Source organism: Hyaena hyaena, unplaced genomic scaffold, assembly GCF_003009895.1.
Source record: "Hyaena hyaena isolate Hyena2069 unplaced genomic scaffold, ASM300989v1 scaffold_39, whole genome shotgun sequence".
Lineage (NCBI taxonomy): Eukaryota > Metazoa > Chordata > Mammalia > Carnivora > Hyaenidae > Hyaena > Hyaena hyaena.
The window spans coordinates 415121-438367 of record NW_024080671.1 but is presented as its reverse complement, the minus strand read 5'-3'; the positions used below and the strand labels follow the sequence as shown (position 1 = coordinate 438367).

Genomic DNA, 23247 nt, shown 5'->3' with positions numbered 1-23247 from the left:
TTGGTAATTCAAGGAATTATGTGCGTTACCACGAAGTCAAAAGTGACCACCAGTAAGTAGAATGATGACCAGCGGGCTGGAAGAGATGAGGTCATGTTTTATGGAAACATCCTGAATGCATGGAGCATTGAATTATCCATGACCATCCCCACCACTCCCACACACACCCCACCCTCATCCCAGCGAGCCAACGATTCCACCAAGTTAGCGTGTAGAAAGCCCCTTCCAAGGCAGACGCCGTATGTGGCTCACGCATACCGCGGTCATGCAACCCTCCCCATGTTTGGCTGGCGTGAATGTGCGAGCGGGGCTGATGGGCGGAGGGGGCTACCAGACTGAGGCTCTGCCGCAAACAGAGCCTTTGATGTCCCTGGCCCAGCACACCACACCGGAAATGCTCTGCATTCCTGGGATTTTCTCACAACCGGCTTCGGAGTCCCCCAAGTGTTGAAGTAAGAAACAAAACACAAAACAACGCACGTCTATGGACTGTTTATGTTCAGGGGTGTGGGACTCTCGAATACCGAGCGGAGGTCGGTGGGCTGATGGGAAGCTCTCTGACCTGCCCCGAGAGGTCTCAGATGCATTCTTCCCATCCGGGACCTCCTCTCCTGCAAACACGTACACAGCCCACTCTCAAGTTTTCACGCACACAGATCAGAGGATCCGCAATTGGCAACAAAAGCCTGAGACGCACTCCCACGTGGCTCTGGGATGCATAACTCAAGCGGCAGTTCAAGGCCAAAGAGCGGGGCAGAGGCGTCCCCCATCCCCACCCCCGACTGCACGTGCTAGGACTCTGCAGATAATTCCACCCATTTGCATGGAAGTTGGGGGGATCAGCGGGTGAAATGTAGAGTCTGCTTCCCTGCATATCCACGCTGCACAAAACTCCACCAGACTCGCTTAGCCTTTGAGGCCAGATGCTAAGGAAAAGCGAAGCATCCAGTTTGAAGAAAGAAGCCCAGAATCGTGCAGGTCAACCAGGAAAGCGGGGCGCACAGCGCCTGCCCTGCGGCGAGATGGGCACCAGGGTTTGGTCTCCGCCCCCAGCGGGTTTCCAGAAGAATACACTGGCTCCTAATTAATACATTTGCTAATTGATCTTCACCACCTGGGGCTCTGCTTGCTGGCCACTGCCTGTTTCCGTTGCTCTTTCTCAGGCAGTCGGTTTTCCCAATTCGTTTTTCAGAGAAAAAAATGTTTCAATATGTTTGTCTTATTTCAGCAGAGGGTTCAGAGCTGGAGGACACAGGAGAAACCCAGCCAGTGACAACCAGTGTGTGTCAACGGAGTGGACAGTCCCCAGGTGAAGACTCAGGGGTTCAGAGGAGGATGGCTTAGAGAGCCTGTCTGTATGGCCACTTGAGGAGTGGCCCCCCACTCTGTGTCCTCAAGACCGGCCCGCCAAGGCTGGCTGTCCCACGGCTTCTGGCTCAACCAGAAAGACACAATTACATATTCCAGCCAGGCCCACAGACTTCCTACTCAAGCAGAATTTATCTTAAATGAGTCCAGAGCGTGGGTTAGCAATTATAAAATATATACACCCGCCTTGTCGAATCATTACATTGTACACCTGAAACTAAGATAACCCTCATCCCAGTATGTTCATTGTACTTCAATTAAAATTTTTAGAAAAATTTTTAACGTTTATTTATTTTTGAGAGATGGAGAGACACAGAGTGTAGTGGGGGAAGGGCAGAGAGATTGGGGGACACAGAATCCGAAGCAGGCTCCAGGCTCTGAGCTGTCAGCACAGAGCCCCACGCGGGACTCGAACCCACAAGACCATGAGATCATGACCTGAGCCAAAGTCGGACGCTTAACCGAATGAGCCGCCCTGGAGGCTTAACCATTGGGCTCTCTGCTGACGCTGCAGAGCCCACTTTGGATCCTCTGTCTTCCTCTCTCTCTGCTCCTCCCCTGCTCGCGCTCTCTCTTTCTCTCTCAAAAATAAATAAACATTTAAAACATTTCTTTCTCTTAAATCCCCCTTGAGCGTGGAATTGTCTGGCCCCAAATGCCAGCATCTTGTTGGCACTGCTAGGGGAACAAAGTTAAAAAATATTCCACTAGCATCCTCCGTGGGTCCCCAGAGTGGTGGAGTCTGAGTCTGAGAAACGTCTAACACGGGTTTATGTGCATGAGCTAAGGCTGAGCTCCAGGACAGCTGGCCCTGGTCCCCTGGTTCTCTTCAGTGATCCCTGCTCCCACGCATGGAAACTCACTCGAGTTAAACGTAATAATTACAGTAACAATAACATTTCCTATTTACTGAGCCCTCCCTAAGCAGCAAGTTAAAGTACTCCCAAACATAAGGCTAACTGCTTCCCTGCATTATCTCACTTAATCCTCATGACAACTTTGCAGAACAGGCACTATCATCCCCATTTTTCAGACAAAGAAACCAAAGCTCAGAGAGGCCAAAGGTCACACAGCCAGCAAATGCCAGAACCAGGATTTGAATCCAGGTCTAACTACATAGCCAGCCCCTGACCCATTAAACCTTCTAGGACAATCGCCCCCACTCATCCCTGAATGCATATTAGGATCACAAGGGGAGGTTTTTTTCTTGTTTTGTTTTTTCTTTTCTTTTTTTTTTTACAAATAGTTTATTGTTAAATTGGTTTCCATATAACACCCGGTGCTCATCCCCACAAGTGCCCTCCGCCATGCCCGTCTCCCCCCTCTCCCCCACATCCACCAGTCCTCAGTTTGTTCTCAGCATTCAAGAATCTCTCATGGTTTGCCTCTCTCCCTCTCCCCCGCTACTTCCCCCCCTTCTTCTCCCCCATGGTCCTCCGTTAAGTTCCTCCTAATCCTCCTTTACGTGCAAACATATGGTATCTGTCCTTCTCTGCCTGACTTATTTCACTCAGGACCCTCAAGGTCCATCCATGTTGCTACCCATGGCCAGATTTCATTCTTTCTCATTGCCATGTAGTATTCCATGGTATAGATAAACCACATCTTCTTGATCCATTCGTCAGTTGATGGACACTTAGGCTCTTACCATGGTTTGGCTATTGTTGAGAGTGCTGCTGTGAACACTGGGATCCATGTGCCCCTATGCATCACCACTCCTATATCACAAGGGGAGTTTTTAAACAATGCCCTGGTCAAGGTTCCTTTCCCAGAAACTATGACTTAATTGGCCTGGGATGGGGCCTGGACATCAGTATCTTCTAAAGTTCTCCTGGTGACATAATGTGGAGGGCACCCCCCAAGGACAAGGGCAAGATGGGCAAGGGGCCAAATCAGGAAGTGGGCACAATGCACTTCAAAATTAAATGTGCTTTATACGCTTTTTAAGCGTAAGTTTTATATTGCCCACACCTTTCTACCTTGATGCCAGAGGATCGTAAATGCACACCTGTTAGTTACAGTAAGTAAGAATAATAAGTCCATAAATTGAACTTCCATGCACTTTTTTTTTGTTTCGAAAGCTATTTGTCGGTTTAGATAAACCTTCATACTTTGATCAGTGGCAATGGCACATTACAAGTGTTGGTTACGTTTGGCCTTCTGTTGAGAAATGCATGTCTTATGGTCATGAGAACACATTTTAGTGCACTTGTGGTTAGTTATGACTCTAATTAAGGCCGAGCCTCTTACTTAAAGCAATAAATATTTAGCCTCGGCAACCAAAATATAAACAGAACCATGATTCATGAATTTGCTTACTCGTGCTTCCTTAGCTGCGGAAGTGAAGCGGCATCTCCTGTGAGGTATGGGACAGGGCAGGCACGCTCGGGGACAGAGAACTTTCCCAGAAAGGACCCGCAGCCGGGCCTCACCGAGTCGGAAGGGCAGCCTTGCAGATGAGGAGGTTTGCAAACTTCTGAGCACAGCAGAACCACCAGAAGAACAGAGATTCTTACTAAGTCTAGGGCTGGCCTCTCACTCTAGTTGATTCTGATGCCAATGGTCTGAGGACCAGAGTTTGAGAAATATTAGCAAGGTACGTAGGACCAGGTCTTTGGAGTCAGACAGATGTTGTCCTACATCCAGCGCCATTTCCTTCTCTATGTGTGGCCTTGGGTACAATTCTTTTTTTTTTTAATTTTTTTAATGTTTTTTTTATTCTTGAAGGGAGAGAGAGAGAGAGAGAGAGCAGGGGAGGGGCAGAGAGAGAGGGAGACACAGAATGTGAAGCAGGCTCCAGGTTCTGTCAGCACAGAGCCCAATGCGGGGCTCGAACATGAGCTATGAGATCATGACCTGAGCCAAAGTCAGACACTTAACTGAGCCACCAAGGCTCCCTTTCTTTCTTTCTTTCTTTCTTTCTTTCTTTCTTTCTTTCTTTCTTTCTTTCTTTTTTAATGTTTAGTTTTGAGAGATTGTGCACATGCATGAGTGAGCAGGGGAGGGGCAGAGAGCAAGGAAGAGAGAATCCCAAGCAGGTTCGATGCCGTCAGTGCAGAGCCCAATGTGGGGCTCGAACCCATGAACTGTGAGATTGTGACCTGAGCAGAAATCAAGAGTCGGACACTCAATCGACTGCGCCACCCAGGCGCGCCTTGGGCAGAATTCCTACCCTCCCTCAGACTCTATCTCCTCAGCCACAAAGGGGAAAAATGATTGTAATTCTCTCCTGCAGTGATGGGAAGAGTTACAGAAGATAATGTATGTAAAGTTCTGAACAAAGTCCTTCAGTGTCGTGACTTCCGGAAGTGCCCACCCAATGCAACCAAAAAAACCTCAAAACAACAAAAACAAACAAACCAAGACAACCTACGGATAGGAAATAGCAGAAGTTGCAACCTGGCAACTCACACACTGAATTCAGCCCTCTGACAGTGAGGTTTGGCATGAACAGTATTTTCTGAACTGATTTTGAATGTCATTAGACAGGCCCCCTCTCCAGTTTACAGACTCCCTACCGCTGCCCGTGACTTAACCAAAACAATCATTTGTTTGCTTCGATTACCCGCCTGGCATTTGTATCTGTGACTCGGGTAGAACACGCCAGGCCTGAGGAGTGTGCGTTCTATAACCTTCTAAAGAAGCAGGCTTCGTTTCTAAATATAAATACCTGTCCTTGCCAAGGATACCCGGAGCATACTAGTTTTCTAGAAACACAGGGCAGACGGGCCTCTGTTTGGACTGAGGACTCTGGCTGGCCTGGGGTGGCCTTGAGCATGGCGATGGGGACATTCCAAGTCAGGTGGCCAATGTCCCGGAAGGAGACACAATTTGACTTCCACTGGGTCCCCACCAGCTGGCCCTGCCCACACACACCCCCCCCACCCCCACCCAGCCAGGGCCCACAGCCAACATCCCTTGTCCGTCTCTCCCTGACCCAGTCCCACCTCTGACCTTTCTCCACCCCACCCCCTGCCCCAAACTGCACAGAAGGCCCAGGAGGCCATCGGCTTCCCAGTGGGAAATCTTACTCAACCACCTGATAGCATCGAATTACAAGCAACGAAGGTCTCTTAGAGGCTGAGGATGCCAAATTCAACAGCATGTTTCCTCATCACCAAGGGGGAGGAAGGAACAGTTCTGCTCTTCAAATAAAACAAGAAAAGATTTTCCAGACAGAGGAGCAGTCAGTTAGGGGACAAACAAGGTGTGAGTTCTGTCCCGGGTAGGAAATAGGTCTGCAGTGAGGAAGGGAGGGTCAGGGGCTCCGAGCCAGGGCTGCGCTGGGGGGTCCGGGGGTCGGGGGGTGCATCAGCCGGGGGGGCACGCACCTCAGGCCCTCTTTGTTCGGGAGAAAGCAGGGGCGCTCTGCTCTGCCCCCAGCTTCCCCCACACCCGCCCGGTTCAGTTTCTCCTCACCCCTGCAGGGTGCAGGCCAAGCCCAGGGGAGCGCCCTCACTCCTGCACAGGGTGAAGAGATGGCTCCAGGAGACGCTGTCTCATCCGATCAGCTGAGCAAGGCGGCTTGGCCAGGAAAGGAAAGGGAAGCCAAGGAGGGGGGCCTGGGGCCCCGGGAACAGGGGAAGGCAGCGCGTGGCCTGACGTAGCGGGCTGGCTGCGGGGAGAAAGAAGCAGGGCTCTGGGTACTGTTTGTCCTGCTCTGTTGCGAAAACATTGACTGCCTTCTCTCATCTGCTCTCAAGACTGGCCCCCTTACAGCGGGGTGTGCAGGCATCCCACTGAAGAGGAGCCCGGATGAGGACGAGCAGGTGGCCCAGAGGGACCCCCAGCCTCCCTGCCGTGACTGGAGCCCCCTTGCCTCGCCCCTTCCACGCGGGGCTCTGCCTGACTTCCCGGAGTCCCCAGCAAGCGCTCTGGGCAGAGAGGAGAAGGAAGGTTTTGGAATAGTTGATGGGAAGCTGGTTTGGAGCATGAGGAAGGGGAAGTGCTTACCCCTGTGCAAAGTTCACCTGCAGGCTTTCCTGAGAAAAGAAGAGAATGGCATCTGGCCCCCACCCCACCACAAATTTGACGGCTGTGCGCCCCGGGTACCACAGTAAGCTGCACTCGTATGCCTCGACCCCCAAAAGAAGACTGTCCTCTTGAAGACTGAAATCCAGCTTCCCAAGACCAAGGCTCAGAACACTTGGAAAGTTATCCATGTGTTACTTAAACTGGCCACAGTGTTTGGTAGGAAAACCTTGTTCCGGACATTTTCCCATCTCCTTCCCGTTCTCTTTGTGGGGTAACCCCCACCCCCGGTCTGTTTCGGCTGGAAACAAAGGACTGGAGAATCATGAGGGTTAGTAGGAGACATCACGAGGCTGGGTGCCTTGTAGGTGGTACCCCCCTGACCCTGCCCGCTGTCCAGCAAGCTGGGTCTACGGCCCCACCTTCCGGGGGGGGGGCGGGAAACCGGGTTTTCTGAGGGAGCGGCCCCAGGGGGGCACCGATTCATAAGCTGCATGGAGATTCGAGCCCCATCTGGGCTTCCAAAGCCTTTAGCCCTCTCCACCTCCCCACTGTGCCTCCTGCAGATTTAGAAAGATTCACACTGTTCCAGAGGCTGAAGACATTTTCCTTGACAAGCATGGGGTTCAAAGACTCAGCCTAGGAGCTTCCAGATGGCTGAGCAGCTGCCGGGTCCAACACGGCGTAGTAGCCACCATCGTGCGGGTTGAGTAATGAGCTGGTGGAGGTCAAATGACGTGGCCCCCCCATGACCAACGGCCAGCCTCGGAATGCCCTCCGCCCTGCCCCGCCTCAGTTTCCTCGTTCTGCCCACAGGGTGGTTGGAATGAAGATGGCTGGGGTGTGCTCCTACCCTGGCATTCTGGGAACGCAGGAATATTCCTGGGGATTCTGTCACTTGCGTTTCCCATTCGTCACCCGGGACTCGGTGGAAATGAACCTAGCCTTGCCCCTTCTCTGCCCTCAGCCTCACTGACGTAAGAGGGGGGTCTTTTAAAATTGAATGAGGTGCTGGGAAGAGTAGATGTGGGGACGAGGGTGCTCCCTGCCACTGAATGGTACACATCAGAATGGCCGATGTCATGTTACAGAATCTCACTTCAAGGTATGTTTTTAAAGTGTACTTATTCATTTTGAAAGAGAGAGAGAGAGAGAGCGCTGAAAGGGAAGAAAGAGAGGGAGAGAGAGAGAGAGAGAGAGAGAGAGAATCCCAGGCAGGCTCCACGCGGTCAGCACAGAGCCCGACACGGGCCTCAAGCCCATGAGCCCCGAGATCATGGCCTAGAGTCAGACGCCCAACCGACCGAGCCACCCAGGCACCCCTCACTTCAGTTTAAAAAGTCGAATGTGGGGCGCCTGGGTGGCTTAGTCGGTTAAGCGTCCGACTTTCGCTTAGGTCATGATCTCGCGGTTCGTGGGTTCAAGCCCCACGTCGGGCTCTGTGCTGACTGCCAGCTCAGAGCCTGGAGCCTGTTTCAGTCTGTGACTCCCTCTCTCTCTGACCCTCCCCTGCTCACGCTGTCTCTCTCTCTCTCTCTCTCCTAGAAATAAATAAAACATTTAAAAAAATTAAAAAAAAAAAAAAAAGAATAAAAAGTCGAATGATGTTGCCTGCCCTCATGAAAACTTTCCACAGGCCCACATTTCTTTAGAATGAAGGCCAAGACGGTTTGCCTCAAACAAAAGACCCTTGACCGCTGGCCCAGGCTCTCCCTTCGGCCTTTCCTCCCCCAACTTTATCTGCTTCCACAAGCTCAGATGCACACACAGCTGCGGGGCAGCTCCTGCTCTGAGGTCTGCCCGCCCTGCCCGGGCCGCTCCAAGCTCCCTCCCCTGCAAACCCAGAGTCGTGGCCTACTCATTCTTCAAAACTGAAACCACTCGGGGAAGCCTTCCTGTCCCCCTCCCGTGTGGGTGAGATGCCCTTGAACTCCCCTTGATCACAGGGTTCTTGCCCAGTATTACAATCTCATGCGTAAGCGCAGCCTCCCAGCACCGTCAATGGAAATGCCGCCAATGACAGAAATGCCCGATTCGGGGGCCATCCGCTACAGGTGGCTTCTGAGCCCTTGAAGTGTGGCCGGTGTGTCGGGTGTATGAGACAGGCTAGCCCCCAAGAAGTGGGGCTCAAATTGTTATTAACCTGCATCCAAAAACTTGCCTGAAGGACAGGGGGAAACACCGATCGCCGGGATCTGTCACCAGAGTTTCTGATTTAGTCGGTCTGGGGTGGTGAGGTCCTAGCATTTGCACCGCTAACAAGTTCCATGGGTCCAACCTGAAAGTTCTCGACTCCTGCGGTCTCCCTGTGGACAGTCTAGCGTGGTGGTTCTCAGAGTGTGACCTCTGGACCAGCCTCGCCGGCATCGACTCGGGGCCTGTTAGAAACGCAACGTCTCAGTGGCCATCCCAGACTTACTGAGTCAGAGCCGCGGGGTCCCCAGGGGACTCCCTGCACATTAAAATCTTAGAAACACTGCCCTCGATGGTCACTCCTTAGAGCCAGGGGCTTTAAGTGTTGTGTCCAGCACTGAGCCACTTCCTGGCACATAATAGGTGCTCAACAAATGCCCATCGGAGAAAGGAAGGAAAGGAAGAATGGAAGTTGCCCAGCTGGTAATTGTGTTTCTCCCAGGGTGAGGTGCTTCCCTCAAAGAGGAGGGCCCCCTTCCCCATAGCTAGCCCTACTTCGCTCTTTCCAGATGGTCTCATAAAGGGGAGAGAGACAAGGTAAGGCAGGTCTTCAGCTAAGAGATCGGAGGCCATCTTCTTTGGGAACAGAGAGCTCTCTACAGAGGAGCCGCTTAGCAGCACAGCTTATCCAACCCATCCAAGGTCTCCTTGCCTTCTGGACTTGTACCTTGGAGAGTTCAGATTCCAGGCTCTTCCACGCTTTCTAATTGAGTGTTGAAGCTGGTCACCTGGTCTGAGGGTCTCCCAGGTAAGGAGAGGAGATATAATCAGCTAGTGCAGAAACCACTCCCGGCTCCCAGTATATGCCTCTAGGCTACTGTTGTAGGCATCAGGCGCATGTACACCGCCTCCAGTCCTGGTACCTTTCTCTGCCCATTTCTCCAGACAGCATTCTTGAACCAGACCAGTCAAAGAGATTGCTAGGTAGGGAGAGAAACCACATCCTGAAAGATGAAACAGACTGGCCACTGACAGGTTACAGGGAGATGGCACCTATTCTCCTAACACCCCAACTCGAATCCCTAGGCAGGAGACCCAGCCACAGTCCTCGGCCACAAGCCAGTCACTTGTGAAGTTCTCGAGGGATCTGATGGGGCAGATACCAGGATAAAGGTGACAAATAAAAATGAAAGATTTGCCACTGGTCGCAAGATGCACAATGTTCTAGTTTCTAGGTAACTACAAATATTCTGCCGGACTAATAAGAAAAGCATTTTGTGCCCTCTGACCTGGAGACACCGGAGGCTTAGCTCAGGAGCCGGACAGCATAGATAGAACTCTTGCCTGGGGCGTAATCTCCCCAAACCCATCCCCAAGCCCCTTGGAAGCAAGCACCTTCTGAAAAATTTATTTAAAATTTTTAGGACACAAATTAAGACCAGTTTGGGGGCGCCTGGGTGGCTCAGTTAGTTAAGCATCCAACTTCGGCTCAGGTCATGATCTCGCAGTTCATGGGTTCAAGCCTCGCATCGGGCTCTGTGCTGACAGCTCAGAGCCTGGAGCCTGTCTTTGGATTCTGTGTCTCCCTCTCTCTCTGACCCTCCCCTGCTTACACTGTCCCTCTCTCTCTCTCTCTCTCTCTCTCTCTCTCTCTCAGAAATAAATAAAACATTAAAAAAAATTTAAGATCAGTTTGCTGTGAGAAAAAAAAAACCACACTTGAACCCTCTCTCCCCTACCTAGAGATTATTACTCCTAATCGTTTGTTACTTTTGGTCTGAGAATTAGGAGCACCTGGGTGGCTCAGTCGGTTGAGCATCTGAGTCTTGATTTCGGCTCAGGTCATGATCTTCCATTTCGTGAGTTCAAGCCCCACGTTGGGCTCTGTGCTGACACTACAGGGCTTGCTTGGGATTCTCTCTCTTCCTTTCTCTCTCTGCCCCCTCCCCTGTTCACATTCTCTCTCTCAAAATAAATAAATAAACATTTTTAAAAAAGATTTTTCTGAAAATTGGTAGGCTTATTTTGACATAATAAAAATCATACTTTGCCTACTGCTTTGTAACCTGTAATACTCACTGAAAAGTATTTTTTAAATTATTTTTTTTTGTTTTATTTATTTCTGAGAGAGAGAGACAGCGTGAGCAGGGGAGGGTCAGAGAGAGAGGGAGACACAGAATCTGAAACAGGGTCCAGGCTCTGACTTGTCAGCACAGAACCTGACACGGGGCTCAAACCCACGAACTGTGATATCATGACCTGAGCCAAAGTCGGACACTCAACTGACTGAGCCACTCAGGTGCCCCTCACTGAAAAGTACTTAAGGTCAATAATATGTATCATTTCAGTGGTTACTTAGTATTTCTTAAAATGCGCCTATCTTCCTTAAGCATCCCACTCTTGCTGGCCAGTTAGGTAAAGCCCAACTCTTAAAAAAAAGAACATTCTAACGATGGCCAGCAGGCCTGCATGTGAGCCGGTCTCCCAGAGACAGAAGCACACGGCTTGGCCTCGGCCCAGCACCCACGGCGGGACGCACCAAGCCCAGCAGAGCCCCTACCTTGACGCGTCTGCCACGATCCAGTGAAGGGACCCACGCTCCCTGCCAGCTCACACTTCTGAGCCCACGGGCCGTTGTCTCCTGGAAACCAAAAGAAGCAACACGGAGCCATTGATAAGCTTCTGGATTCTTTTGCCCATTCTCCCTCCCAGGTCCCATAGGCCGGTGCAGCCAAGGCGGACTGGGTAGGAGGCAGACCTATAAAAACAATTATGATTCCTGCCCTTGCCAAACTGTCCAGTTATATGAGGCCTTCCGGGAGGTGGGCTTTCCCCGCCCCAAGCAAGCCCCAGGGTGGGGTTCTTGGCTCAGATGCTTGTCCCTTTCCATAAAGTTTTAGGATCGTTCTCAGCTCCGCAGCTATGCGCTGAATGCCGCTGATGCCCCCAGCGCCTGACCTACATCATCTCAGGAGCAGCCAATACACTTTGCAGTAGATGCCATTGTGAGCTCAGTTCAGCTCTTAGGAAACAGGCTTAGAGATGTTACAGTGCCTTTCCCAACAGTAACAGATTCAACAGATTCATCCCGTTCCAGACTGCCACCTGCGACCCGATATGCCTGTGTAGACCCTTTAAATCGCTCACTAGTTTGGCCCACTCAGCCAAAAGGTGTGACCTGGGGACCAGTGGCAACTGGATGCTTTGGGGCTGGGAAGATGGTGAGGAGGGACCCTTAGAACACCCGAGGACCATGCACGTCGTCAGCAATGCCAAAGTCACTCATGAACAGTTAAGAGCGTCACCCAGAGGGCCCTCAGCCAACACAGGAGAGGCCAGCAGGGTACCTGCTCTCTGCGCAAGCCTTTCCAGAGGCTCAGCCTTGGAGGCCCCAGTGGACAGGCGCTCAGCACTCAGGCCAACAAACCCTAGCAGAGGCCAAGTTCAAAGCAAGCCCCCTGCCCTGTGAAAGAGGATCACAAGGCCCAGACTCTGCTCTTCATGGGGGTGTGAGCAGGGTTATCGAGTAGATCTCCACGAGCTGGCTGGGTTTTTACTACTTCACCTGTAAACCAGAGGAATGTGTTTTCTTTCGCTGTGCGGTCAACTTTGTCCTTGATCTGGCCCACCAGGTTGTCCATCTCTCGGAGATCTGCACCATACGGCCCTTGGCCCTGTGGGTCTGTGGAGAGCCGTGTCCCGGATAAGGGTACGTGCATGTGAGCCAGGCCCACGTACAGAAAGAAGGGCCTTCTGCTGGCACTGAAACGGGAAAGCCAAGAGGTAATTCTCCAAAAGGCTTTGTTGGCCTGTTGAGCATCTCCATGGCTCTCCCTCGCCTCAGAGAAAAGGCCAGAACTCCTTCTGCCCCAGGTGCTCAGGCATTACGCATCGCTCTACAACCTTCCAAGGGAATGTGGAGATAATCTGGTTAGCCGATTAAAAAGTGGGAGTTATCGTAATAATCGTTACTTCTCTTTAACATTTACTGAGAGCCTGTTAAATGGGACTCGTTTGCCCTCATCCTAACCCTCAGGGTCCATTTCCCAGATGAAGCATCAGAGGCTTAGGGAGACAGGACTTGTCCAAGGTTCCCTACTTCATAAGTGATAGAGTCTGGATTCAAACTCGCATTTGGCTGACGGCAAAGTGCTTGCTCTTAACCACCGCGCTTTAAAACCCAGTGCAAACATATTTTAAAATTGTATCTGCCCTTTTGCAGTATCCGGGCGTCACATCCATTCCCAGCCTTGGCCCTTCCTAAGAGATGAATGGATGACTCAAGTTGACCACAGGCCATTCCAAGGACGCACATGACCATGGCGGAACATCTAGATCAAGGATCCGTCAGAGGCCCAGGCGCTGGCTGCCCCTATTCTAACCCTGAAGATTCCCCTCCTGGGTGGGGAGGGACCCGGGTGATTTCTGCTTCCTGTCTAGCCCCCACCCCCATTCCCAGGCTAAGATCCGGATCCAGGCGGCTGCAGAATCGCAGCCTCACCACTGCCTAGAGCAGCAAGGACCTCCCTGGAGCCCCCTCCCACGGATGGCGCCTGTGGGGGAGGGCATGGGGGAGGGTGTCTTCCAGGGGACACAGTAAGAGCTAGGGGATAGCTCAGTCAAGTTCATACAGAGCCGTGATAGAAGCATGGTTCTTTTTACACCAGCTCCCTCCCCCAGAGATTTGATTTTCAAGTTGCTCCTTACTATTTTTACGGATCCTGATTTACAACATCCCTCATCAGGTCCTCTGAATGCCCCCAGCTCTGCTTCACCCCTGCATCCGGGACCCTGGGAAGGGGGAAGGGGAGCAAATCTCCAGCGGAGGGACGGGGCGTGGCTGGAGCTGGGACATTGCCTGTCCTCCTCTCTTTGACGGGCATAAAACTCAGGACACAGGTCTCACGACAGGGGTCTCTCCTTATTTTAATTAACAGTTTCTCCGCAACATTTCCAGGGTGGCGCTCTCCAACGCAACGGTCATGGGCATCATGTGTGGCTTTTTAGGATCCAAGGAATGAAAATTAAATAAAATTAAGCACTGAGTGGGTGGGGGATGGGCTAGACGGGTGATGGGTACTAAGGAGGGCGCTTGTGATGAGCGCTGATGAACTAGAATTTAAATGAAAAAGAAAAAACTTAAGAATTCCGTGTCTCACCTGCTAGCACACAAATGAGCTTTGAAGACCCTGTTAAGTGAAAGCCAGTCGCCAAAGGGCAAATACTATATTCCATCTACAGAAGCTACCTAGAGTAGTGAACTTCATAGAGACAGAAAGTAGGATGGTGGGTCCCAGGGACTGGAGGGACGGGGAAAATAGGGAGTTGGTGTTTAATGAGCACAGAGTTTCAGTCTGAGACGCTGAAAATAATTTTGGACATGGACCGTGGTAATAGATGCACAATAATGTGAATGTATATAAAGCCACCACCAAACTATATACTTAGAAAGGTAAATTCAATGTATGCATATTTCCCACTACATATACATATATAAAATTATATATATATATATATATATTACATGGTATATATTATTTATTTAATTCAGTGTTTCAGTTGCCCTAGCTGAGTATCTCAAATGCCAAGTAGCCACAAGTGGCTGCTTGGCTACCATCTTGGATGGCACAGATAGAGAACATTTTCATCCTTGGGGAGAGTTCTATAGGATAGCGCTGTCTGATGTCTGTTGCCGGCTCTCCCACGGACAATAATGTACAGTTGTATAGGTTGCGTCCTGCACCAGGACATCCTGCTGAGAGAATGAATCGATGCCTAATTCAAGCCCACAATCCACTGGCCAACCTACGTGCGCTGGCAGAGATCAGCACCCACCCAGAGGGGGCGCCTTTTTCTACCGTAGGCAGTGGGAAGTTGGACAGAGCTGTTTCCAATTTCAGGAATTTTGAAGCCGGTTGTTGAACATGGCCATCGTTAAAAATTAAATGAGACAAACTTACAATCACATAATTATATGAAAAACAAAGGCAATACAGCCTTATGATTTATCACATCCCCATCACTCTACTCCATGTTACACTGAGAGTGTCTGTTGTATCCGTGTGACGATGTTCTCCTCCTGCACATCTCTTACCAGCTCCACATTCAGTGACGTCTTGCTGGTGGCCTGAAATTAGTCACGGTGAGAGCTTTCACACTACAGAAATGGGCAAATGTTCCCAATCGGGGCTTCTTCCCCAGAGTGCCGGTTGTTACACGTTTACCAGCTCACCGTACATGTGGGCTGGTGTGGGCTGGTGGGGTTCCACTGCCCACACTCTGCCCCATTCCCATCAGGATGCCCCAGACTCCTGCCCATTATCCAAGTCCCCTTAGTGGCTCGGGCCAGTGGCTGACAGATGTGTGTAATTCATAGACAAGGCAGCATAGACAGACGGAGACGTGCATCCAAATCCCTGGAATTTTTATTTCATGGCTGTGGGACCCTGGGCAATTAACCTCTTTCATCTATACAATGAGGATGATTATACCTCTCTGATAAAGCCGTGATTATTAGCTGCCTGTGGTAAGCATTTAATAAACGGTAGCCTTTTCATTGATAATTCTGAATAACACATGATGCATGGTGTCCAGGGATACAGCTCCCTCCTTGCACCCTGATGCCATGCAGGAATTCAAAAAGTTAGCGTCCGGCAGAAGCCACACAAAACTGGCTCTCTGGGGTGTGTACCCCCCAAGCCCTCTCTTCCGTATGCTCTGCGCTGCATAAAAAATAAAAAGTGAAGGAGGTCAGCTGCTTTCCAAAAAAGAAATGTGCTTTATAAGACAGTATATTTCATTTTTGTTTAAATATATATATGTTTATGCCTTAGCACGCAGAATGAGGCTAGAAGAACTTGTTCACATCTATCAAAAGAGGTGATGTCTGGGACGTGGCATTTAGGATGATTCCTCCCCCCCCCCCCCATTTGCTGGTCTCTGTTTTCAGAGATTTCTGAAGGGAAATTATTTGTGTGGCAGAATGGGTGGAGTGGTGAGCAGAGAAGGAAAAAAAAAAAGGTAAGATGTCAGACAGGACATTCCAGGAGAGACAGGACGAAGCAGGGCATGGAGATGTGCTAAAGATTAAAGCCCAAGACAGCCAGGGGCACCTGGGGGATTCAGTCAGTTGACCGTCTGGCTCGATATCGGCTCAGGTCATGACCTCATGACCTGGTTGTGGGATTGAGCCCCGCATGGGGCTTTGCAATGAGCTTGGAGCCCCTCTCTCTCTCTCTCTCTCTCTCCTGCTCACACTCTATCTCTCTAAATATAAACAAATAAATAAACTTAAAAAAAAAAAAAGAAAAAACACCAGGACAGCCAAATCCAGAGAAAATCATCTGGTCTGAAATAGAAAGTGACAGGTGAGGGGCACCCACCTCCCGTGACAGGAGCCCAGTGGGTGCCCGCCCAGAGGACCAGCCTCACTGGTGGAACCAGGGAGATCAGGCAGCCGCCTGGTTGGTTTCTAGCTCTGGACAAGGGGTCTCCCTCGGCCTGGACTTGCTCCCACATTTCTCCGTCTTTCTCTGGGCCTTAGTGTTACCGACAGTTTTCTCAGACCCAGACTTGAACCCAGTTCCCTACTTCAGAGGCGCGCAGGGGCTTGATTTGGGTGTTTTATTTTTTTTTATTATTTTTTTAAATATTTTTATTAGTTTCTAGGAGAGAGAGAGAGAGAGAGAGAGAGAGACAGCGTGAGCAGGGGAGGGTCAGAGAGACAGGGAGTCACAGACTGAAACAGGCTCCAGGCTCCGAGCTGGCAGTCAGTCAGCACAGAGCCCGACGCGGGGCTCGAACCCACGAACCGCGAGATCATGACCTAAGCGAAAGTCGGACGCCCAACCGACTAAGCCACCCAGGCGCCCCTTGATTTGGGTGTTTTAAAGAGCAGGCAGAGCTCTTTGCTGGAAAAAAGGAAAAAGCAGATGTCCTGGGCTCCTGGGTCATGGCGGGGCCAGTCCCCGCGCCTCCCAGGCTCTGGGAAGGCACGCGGAGCCGCAGTAGGCAATCCAGGCTCCCGTCCCAACCTGGGTCCCTATCAGCCTTACCCTCCTTCCTGCTTGGACTCTTTCTATACATGCCGGCTCCTCCCCGGCGCCACCTTCTGCCTTCCCGTGCCGGGGTCAGGCTGTCCCCCTCCTGGCGGTAACCTCCCTGGTATTTTGCCTCCAAACACTTAGTCAATTCTTAAGATTCAGCTCAAAAGCCACCAACACACCTCCTCTGCTCCCAGGTCCTGGATGGCTTCCTGTCTCCCCGCCCCCCCCCACCTTCACCGTACACATAGCACCCGAAATACAACCTGTGCCAAAGCCAGCTTCCCACAGATCCGTTTCCCCACTCGCCTGGGAGCTACTGAAAAGCCAGGACAGATCTAGCTCGTGTTTGTGTCCCTAGCGCACCGCCGGGCACGTCGTCGTCAGGGCAAGATAAAGTCCCTCCCTCATCATTCATGAATTCGATGAATACTTGCTGAGCTCTAACTAGACCCCAGGCATGGGGGACAGAGCAAGCAGCATGACTGATATGATTGCCACCTCCTTAAAGCTTAACATCTGATTAACAGGCGAGGAAAACGCAACTAAAAAATGAATCCGGTAATCATTTACACATTAGCAGGAGGGATGGAGGACAACACGCAGGGTGCTGTAGGATGGTGTAACCGGGAGACCAAGCCGCCTTCGGGGTGAGGCAGGAGAGCCTCAGGGTGGCGAAGCCTGTGGGGTGGGGTCTACAGGTAGGCGTGCTGGTGGCCACCGGGGAGCAGCTACAGAGATCAAGACCCCAGGCCCCCCTGCCCAGCTACCTGTTAGCTCATTCTTTCCCTCGCTCTGTCGTCATTGGAGCATTCACACAGGAGAGGGGCTAGAAGCGGATGGGGTGGGCATGAACTTGGAGCCCTGATGCCGGTGGCAGGTTGGTGTAGGTGGGCGCTGGGTGAGGGGCAGAGGGAGAGCAGGGTGGGGGTGGGGTCGAGGCAAGTACCTTGACAGGGTTCCTGGGCTCCAGCCCAGACAAGCGGGATTGGGGGTGGGGGTGGGGCTTATTTGTCACCTGTGTATCTCTGGGACCTAGTGCTGAATGACGAAGGCCCTGCCATGTTGGCCATGTGCTCTGATTTCAAACACCCTGAGCTCCTGCTCACTCCCAGGCCGAGCACCACCCTCCGCGTGCAGCCCCAGAGCCTGGGAGGCACGGGGGACCGGCGACCCCATGACCCAGGAGCCCAGGACATCTGCTCTCTCTTTCTGCCAGTGAAGAGCGTTGCTTGCTCTTTAAAACATCTCCATCAAGGGTTAGCTTCGGACATGCTGCCAGGTCAAGGGTCTAATCTGGGCGCCTGGATGGCTCAGCCGGTTAAGTGTCTGACTCTTGATTTTGGCTCAGGTCATGATCTCGCGGTTTGGGAGTTCAAGCCCCACATTGGGCTCTGCGCTGGCAGCGTGAGGCCTGTGTGGGATCTCTCTCCCCCTCTCTCTCTGCCCCTCCCCTGCTCTCGCACACTCTCTCTCTCAAAATAAATACATAAATAACAAGTTTAAATTCAACTAAAGATCTAAGGAAAAACTTTCAAAGAAGTCTAGGTGGGCTTCCTGCCAAGGAGAAGCAGAAAACCCCACCCTAGGGACTCCTGGTGGTTTTGACAAACAGGTCCGGGGTGGGGGAAGGGGGGCCTGGCCCCAGGAACCGGGGTCACAGAGGAGGAGTATGGATCGGGGGGCCTTTCTTGCTGATGCTCCAAAAATCATGGATGAATGGGCAAGTCAGATCCTAAAGAAATCAGCACGTCACATAATTCCTTCCCGTAAAGTTAAAAGACACCGGGATTCATGTGATTCTTCACTTAATAACTAATTGATAAATTAGCAAAACTCTTCACCTTGTTCGTATGACAAGGAGATGGTTCATGGAATTTTCCGTCCTGGAGCTGATTGGTCAGCTGGTGGAGGCACAGCCCCGTGCCCCCCGGGGAGCATTCAGCTGTCCCCAGGCAGCCGCTACCCCTCCTCGGACAGCACCGTGCTGTCCAAAGCCCAGCAAAAGCGGAACCCAACTGTCCCCAGCCAGCCACGAAGCATCCACCTGTCACAGGGCACAGGGAACTGAACCATGTCGCAACTCCAGGGAGGAGAGACGTGTCCAACCCTCCAGATGGGAGAAGGGACTTGCCCGATCACATTAGCCATCTGAAAAGAGGCCAGTGTCCCTCAGGAAGCCCTGAGAAACTTACACAATCCCTGAAGCCCCAACAGGCTGCCCTCCAGATTTATGCCGTCAATGGGTTTTATTATCAAGAATAAACCGCTGCCTCTTCTCCGCCTGTTGTCCTGCTCTCCAGAAAAATCTGTGGTTGAGCAAGGGCTTGGGGGGAGGTCCCTGCACGTTCAAGGTCTGACGTGATCCGTTTCTCACAGGTGAAGTCCGGACAGGCACCCAGCACGTTATTTCTTGCCCTCTGAGGCGAAGGTCGTGGGTAAAACCAGAGAACCTGCTGGAAGCTCTTCTACTGCCCTGGAGGAGTCTGCAGTCTTGGGAGAAAGTTGAGCTGAGCGCCCACACAGGTTCATTAGGGGCCAGAGAAAAGGCAGCTGTGAAGGGTCAGGGCAGGGCTGAGGCGGGAGGGGATGGGGGAGGGCATGGGCACGTGCCTGCCCCCACGGTCTGTGTATCTGCACCGGGAGCGGGGTGCGCACCGAGACAGTTTCTGCTTTTTGCGATTTTTAATGAGTTGTTTCTAACCCTGAAGGATCAGGGGGTTTCGCGCAAGGGCCAGGTGTCTCGTGCATCATGTCTGATAGAAAGATGTGACAGTTGTTGTTCCCACTTCCGGAAGAAGCCATGGGCAGCGGGAGCTGGGCAGCGGCTGCACCCCAACATGGGGCGTGTGCTTTCAAGGGCTCACCGCTCCCTGAGGCCTTACACTCAGCCTGCTTCCCTCCGTCAGGTTAGCAGTGGGGCCCTCCAGATGCCGGAATGTGTAACCCGTGTGCATTATATTGAATAGCGGCCCCCAAACATATCTAGGTCCCATCCCTGGAATCTGTGAGTGGAGATGCCATTGAATTAAGGATCCTGAGATCGGGAGACTCTCTTGGGTTCGCCTGGAAGACCTTAAATATAATCACAAGTATCCTTAAAAGAGGGAGACGGAGGGAGATTTGACTACAGAAGACAAGAAGGCAAAGAGACAACAGAAGTAGAGATCAGAATCATGTGGCCATAAGCCAAGGAATGCCAGCAGCCACCAGAAGACAGAAGAGGTGGGGCGCCTGGCTGGCTCAGTGGATTAAGCCGCCAACTCTTGGTTTCGGCTCAGGTCATGATCTTATGGTTTGTGAGATTGAGCCCCACGTTGGGATTCTCTCTTTTCCTTTCTCTCTCTGCCCCTCTCCCATGGGCGCACGCTCTTCCTCTTTCTCTAGCTCAAAATAAATAAATAAACTTTAAAAGAAGAAGAAGACAGAAGAGACAAGAAATATTTCTCCCCTGGAATCCCCAGAAGGAAACAGCCCTGAGGATGCCTTTGATTTTAGCCCCATAAGACTCATTTGGGGCATCCAGCCTCCGGGTCTTACAGGGGAATTGATTGCTGTTGCTTTAGCCCATAAGCTGGTGGTAAGTTTGTTACAGCAGCAATAAGAAGCTAATACGCCCTGTCAAGTAATGAATCAACAGATGCCTTGAGTGCCCAGAAGACAGAGGCAGGCCCTCCCGTCCAGGAGCCTATAGGAGAGGACAGCAGAGTGTGATCTGAGCCGGGATTTGGGGACGCTCCTAGGAACTCTGGGAACATACCTGTGGAATGTCTGACCCAGGCCTGGTCTCCAGCTTCATGCACAGGGGACATGCATGCATCCATCTTTGTTGGGCAAGGGAACACCACCATGGCTTAGAGGCATGCCGGGGGCACCCCGGAGGCCCCTTACCTCGCATGATGAATGAACTGGGTAGCCTTCTCGGCATATTTCTGCGCGAGGCGGGTCAGGTTCACCGGCTGCTCCACAATGTTGAGGTTTTCATACAGAGGAAGGGCCACATCCGTGTAACAGTCCCTCTCGAGGTTCCTGTGGGAGCCACAGATAGCATTCATTTCCATGACCTAAGTAACCGTGGTGGAGAACAAAATGCTTTTATGCAGCGATGTGCGTAAATACAAAACACTTAATAACCTGGCCCCAGATGAGTTGTCCAGTCTGCCATTTCCTCCAAGTGTAAAACCAATAAAACGCCTTCCTCCCTTCTCCACCAACAGATGTTTACACTCCTCAGATAAGCCTGGCCGCTCTGCGAAGCTCACGAATACTTCTGTGAGCTACAGGGGCCATTACTCCCATTTTGTTGGGAGAGAAACTGAGGTCCAAACAGACTAAATTACGCAAGCAGAGTCCCATAGCCAATGAATAGCCCCCATCCCCGGCTTTCTCCACGGACCTCCCTAGATGATGCCTTCTGTCTAGGGGGTACTAATGCTTGGTGCTTTCCTAGGCCGACCATCAGGACTCCATGTGACATGACGTCTAACAAAAACACAGATGGCCGGGGACAACTTAAAATTTTCAAACCATGTTTGGAGAACTGGGAGAAGCTTTAGCAAATGGAAAAAGTGGGGGTCAAACCAGTTTCATTTCCTGAAAAAAATAAATAAATAACTCAGTTCTTGGTCTTCTAGATGGAGATGAACCTGATATGTGAATGCCCCAACACATGTGGTTGGATAATGACCCTAGCCGTGACCGGAGCAAGTCAGCTAAGCTTTTTTTTTAATTTTTAAAACAAGATTCTTTTTTTTTAAATGTTTACTTATTTTTGAGAGAGATAGAGAGACACAGTACAAGCAGGGGAGGAGCAGAGAGAGAAGGAGACACAGAATCAGAAGCAGGCTCCAGGCTCTGAGCTGTCAGCACAGAGCCAGACGCGGGGCTCAGACTCACAAACTGCGAGATCATGACCTGAGCCAGAGTCGGATGCTCAACCGACTGAGCCACTCACGCGCCCTTGATTCTTTATATATATATATATATATATATGTTTATTTATTTATTTTGAGAGAGAGAGAGCCCCTTATAACCACCCCCCATTATAAAAGCTTGGAAGACAAGGTCAGACTGGGGTAAATAATCACCAAGGACCACAATTTTTGAAAAAGGGAAAAAGGGTGATTACTAGGCATCCTAATGCTAACCTCATCGTCAGTGTCACATTTTTCAGATTTTCACGACCTTGTGGCAACTCCACCTAAAATATCTCCCCTCCCTGCTCTCCAACTAAGCCAACCTCCTTTTACTTCCTCATTTGATTTAACATGGATTTAAAGGGGCCTGGCTGACATACGTCATATACCAAGTGTGACCACACATGTGCCCCCCAGGCTGCAGCTGGTGAGGAGGGAGGTAACGATACATACCACACTTCACTTTCCCCCTGCCACGTGCATACGAGCCACCTGGGCACCTTGTGAGCAGGGAGACCTGGGGCGGGGGAGGGGGGTGCAGGGGAGGTCTGAAATCCTGCTTTTCTAACAAGCACCCGGATGTCAGCCACACTGCTGGGTCAGCGACCACCCTTCGCGCAGCAAATAGGCTCTAGACTCAGAGGGACCCAGACAGGCACCACTGTCTCTACCACTTACAGCTCCAGGGAGACCTAGGCAAGCGGGTCCTTCCCTGTACCTTTACAGGTTTCCTTACTCATAAAATCAGGATAAATACGGGCCACAAAGAGCGGTCGTGTGGATCGCAGAGAAGCAGGTAGAACCAGAGACTGTAACAATTTCTCAGTAAATGGCCATTATTATGTTAACCATTGTGTTATTCGTGAGCCCACTGAGGCTTGCCTTCCCCGCCTCCCCTCCTGATGGACTTCACCCTTAGGACTTCTTGCTCTGGAGGCCACTGCCTCTTCCTTGGATGGGAGTACCTTGACGGTCTGTCCCCCCGCGGACACGCTGGACAAGAAGGGTGGTTGTAGCCCGGGGTATCAGTGCAGCCCATGTCATGGCTGTATGGGATTCCAAAGTAGTAATCAAAACCTGGAAGAGAAGCCATTGGTCAGCACCCCCACTTGGCTTCTTTTCTATGAGCCTGCATTCTTATACCCAGGACAAAAATTTAATTTTCCATGATTTAATACTGCAGTGCTATGGAGTATGTAATTAAAAGAGGATTTGATTAATATCCCTTTGTAGTATGCAAAGAAAACACTTTGCTGGGTTCTGGCTGTAAGACTAGATTTGCAAAAACATCTTGGGATTAGAGTTAACCCAGCGTGGGCGGAAGTAGAGAGCATTATTGAACACCTACCATCCCCAGTGCAGTTATGAACACATTCAGTAAGTATTTGATGAAAATCAAGTACATGCGTGGCACTTTAAGGAAAAAAGAGACTGCCCTCAAGAGACGGAAAGAGAAGGAAGAGATCTAGATCAAGCTGTAAGAGGTTGGCATGAGGGGAATGGAGAACCAGGAAGTGTACCAGGGAAGAGATACAAGAATCAGGAGGCGATATGAGTGAACTTGGAGATGGGAAACAAGAAACCTCAGAATGCCCCAGCCAGCAGGCTGTTCCAGACTATCTGGTCCAGGGACACAAGTGTATGGCACGTGCCATCTCTTCTCAATCCCAACGGCAGACACCACGAATCCCAAATGGCACCACTTCCTGCTGAGCAAGATCTGCTCTCCGGATCCATCTGCCCCCACTGCAGGAACTCCAGAAATATGCACTCAAGGTGTCAATGCCCTGATCTGGTTCAAGCTCCTCATTTGTCAA

General features: G+C 51.2%; 1 protein-coding gene across 5 annotated transcripts in view; it reads right to left on the bottom strand.

Annotated features, from left to right (window-relative positions):
* Window positions 1-23247, bottom strand: part of ARSG (arylsulfatase G) — an 86255-nt gene that overhangs the window by 18209 nt on the left and 44799 nt on the right. For all 5 annotated transcript variants that reach the window (XM_039229780.1, XM_039229783.1, XM_039229781.1 and 2 more), the window contains 4 exons: window positions 22396-22507; window positions 20406-20543; window positions 12038-12234; window positions 11033-11113 (listed from right to left, as the gene is read on the bottom strand). In XM_039229780.1, coding sequence (XP_039085711.1) covers window positions 11033-11113; window positions 12038-12234; window positions 20406-20543; window positions 22396-22507 — 528 coding nt within the window. The remainder of the gene's footprint in view (window positions 1-11032; window positions 11114-12037; window positions 12235-20405; window positions 20544-22395; window positions 22508-23247) is intronic.